Source organism: Carlito syrichta, unplaced genomic scaffold, assembly GCF_000164805.1.
Source record: "Carlito syrichta isolate Samal-C Ts95f unplaced genomic scaffold, Tarsius_syrichta-2.0.1 Scaffold136018, whole genome shotgun sequence".
Lineage (NCBI taxonomy): Eukaryota > Metazoa > Chordata > Mammalia > Primates > Tarsiidae > Carlito > Carlito syrichta.
This window is the reverse complement of record NW_007080114.1, coordinates 2,613-3,214: the sequence shown is the minus strand read 5'-3', so window position 1 is coordinate 3,214 and position 602 is coordinate 2,613. Positions and strand designations below refer to the sequence as shown.

The window sequence follows — 602 nt, the reverse complement described above, 5'->3', positions numbered from 1 at the left end:
CACGGTGGCTCACACCCAATCCCAGCGCTTTGGGAGGCCGAGGCGGGAGGATCGCCGGTGCCCAAGAGCTGGAAACCAGCCTGGGCAACATAGTGAGACCTTGTCTACGCAAAATAACATAATTAGCTGGGCATGGGGGCGCCCATAGTCCCAGTCACTCAGGAGGCTGGATGGGGAGGACTGCCTGAGCCTGGAGTTGGAGGCTGCAGTGAGAGCTCTGATCACGTCCCTGCACTCCAGCCCGGGCAACACAGCAGGACACCAGTGCCACACCACAACACAACACCTGCAGGCAGACCCTTAGCACGTCGGGCGTATTCAGTGGCTGTCGCGCTCGCGGCCCTGGGCAGCCCCAGGCCGGCGGTCTCGGGGTCCCGCCTCCAGCGCCGCCGCATCCCCCAGGTGGTGCAGTACATCGGGGAGATCTGTCGCTACCTGCTGAAGCAGCCGGTGGGCGAGGCCGAGGCCCGGCACCGCGTGCGCCTGGCCGTGGGCAACGGGCTGCGGCCGGCCATCTGGGAGGAGTTCACGCAGCGCTTCCGCGTGCGCCAGGTCGGCGAGTTCTACGGGGCCACGGAGTGCAACTGCAGCATCGCCAACAT

At 66.3% G+C, this 602-nt stretch overlaps 1 protein-coding gene across 1 annotated transcript in view; it reads left to right on the top strand.

Moving 5' to 3' along the window:
• Positions 1 to 384: 384 nt before the first annotated feature.
• LOC103251089 (long-chain fatty acid transport protein 1-like) overlaps positions 385 to 602 on the top strand; it is a gene marked incomplete at both ends in the record, with an annotated part of 2,526 nt that continues 2,308 nt past the window's right edge. The window contains one exon of the mRNA XM_008049698.2: positions 385 to 594. Within this exon, the coding sequence (XP_008047889.2) occupies positions 385 to 594 (210 nt within the window). The remainder of the gene's footprint in view (positions 595 to 602) is intronic.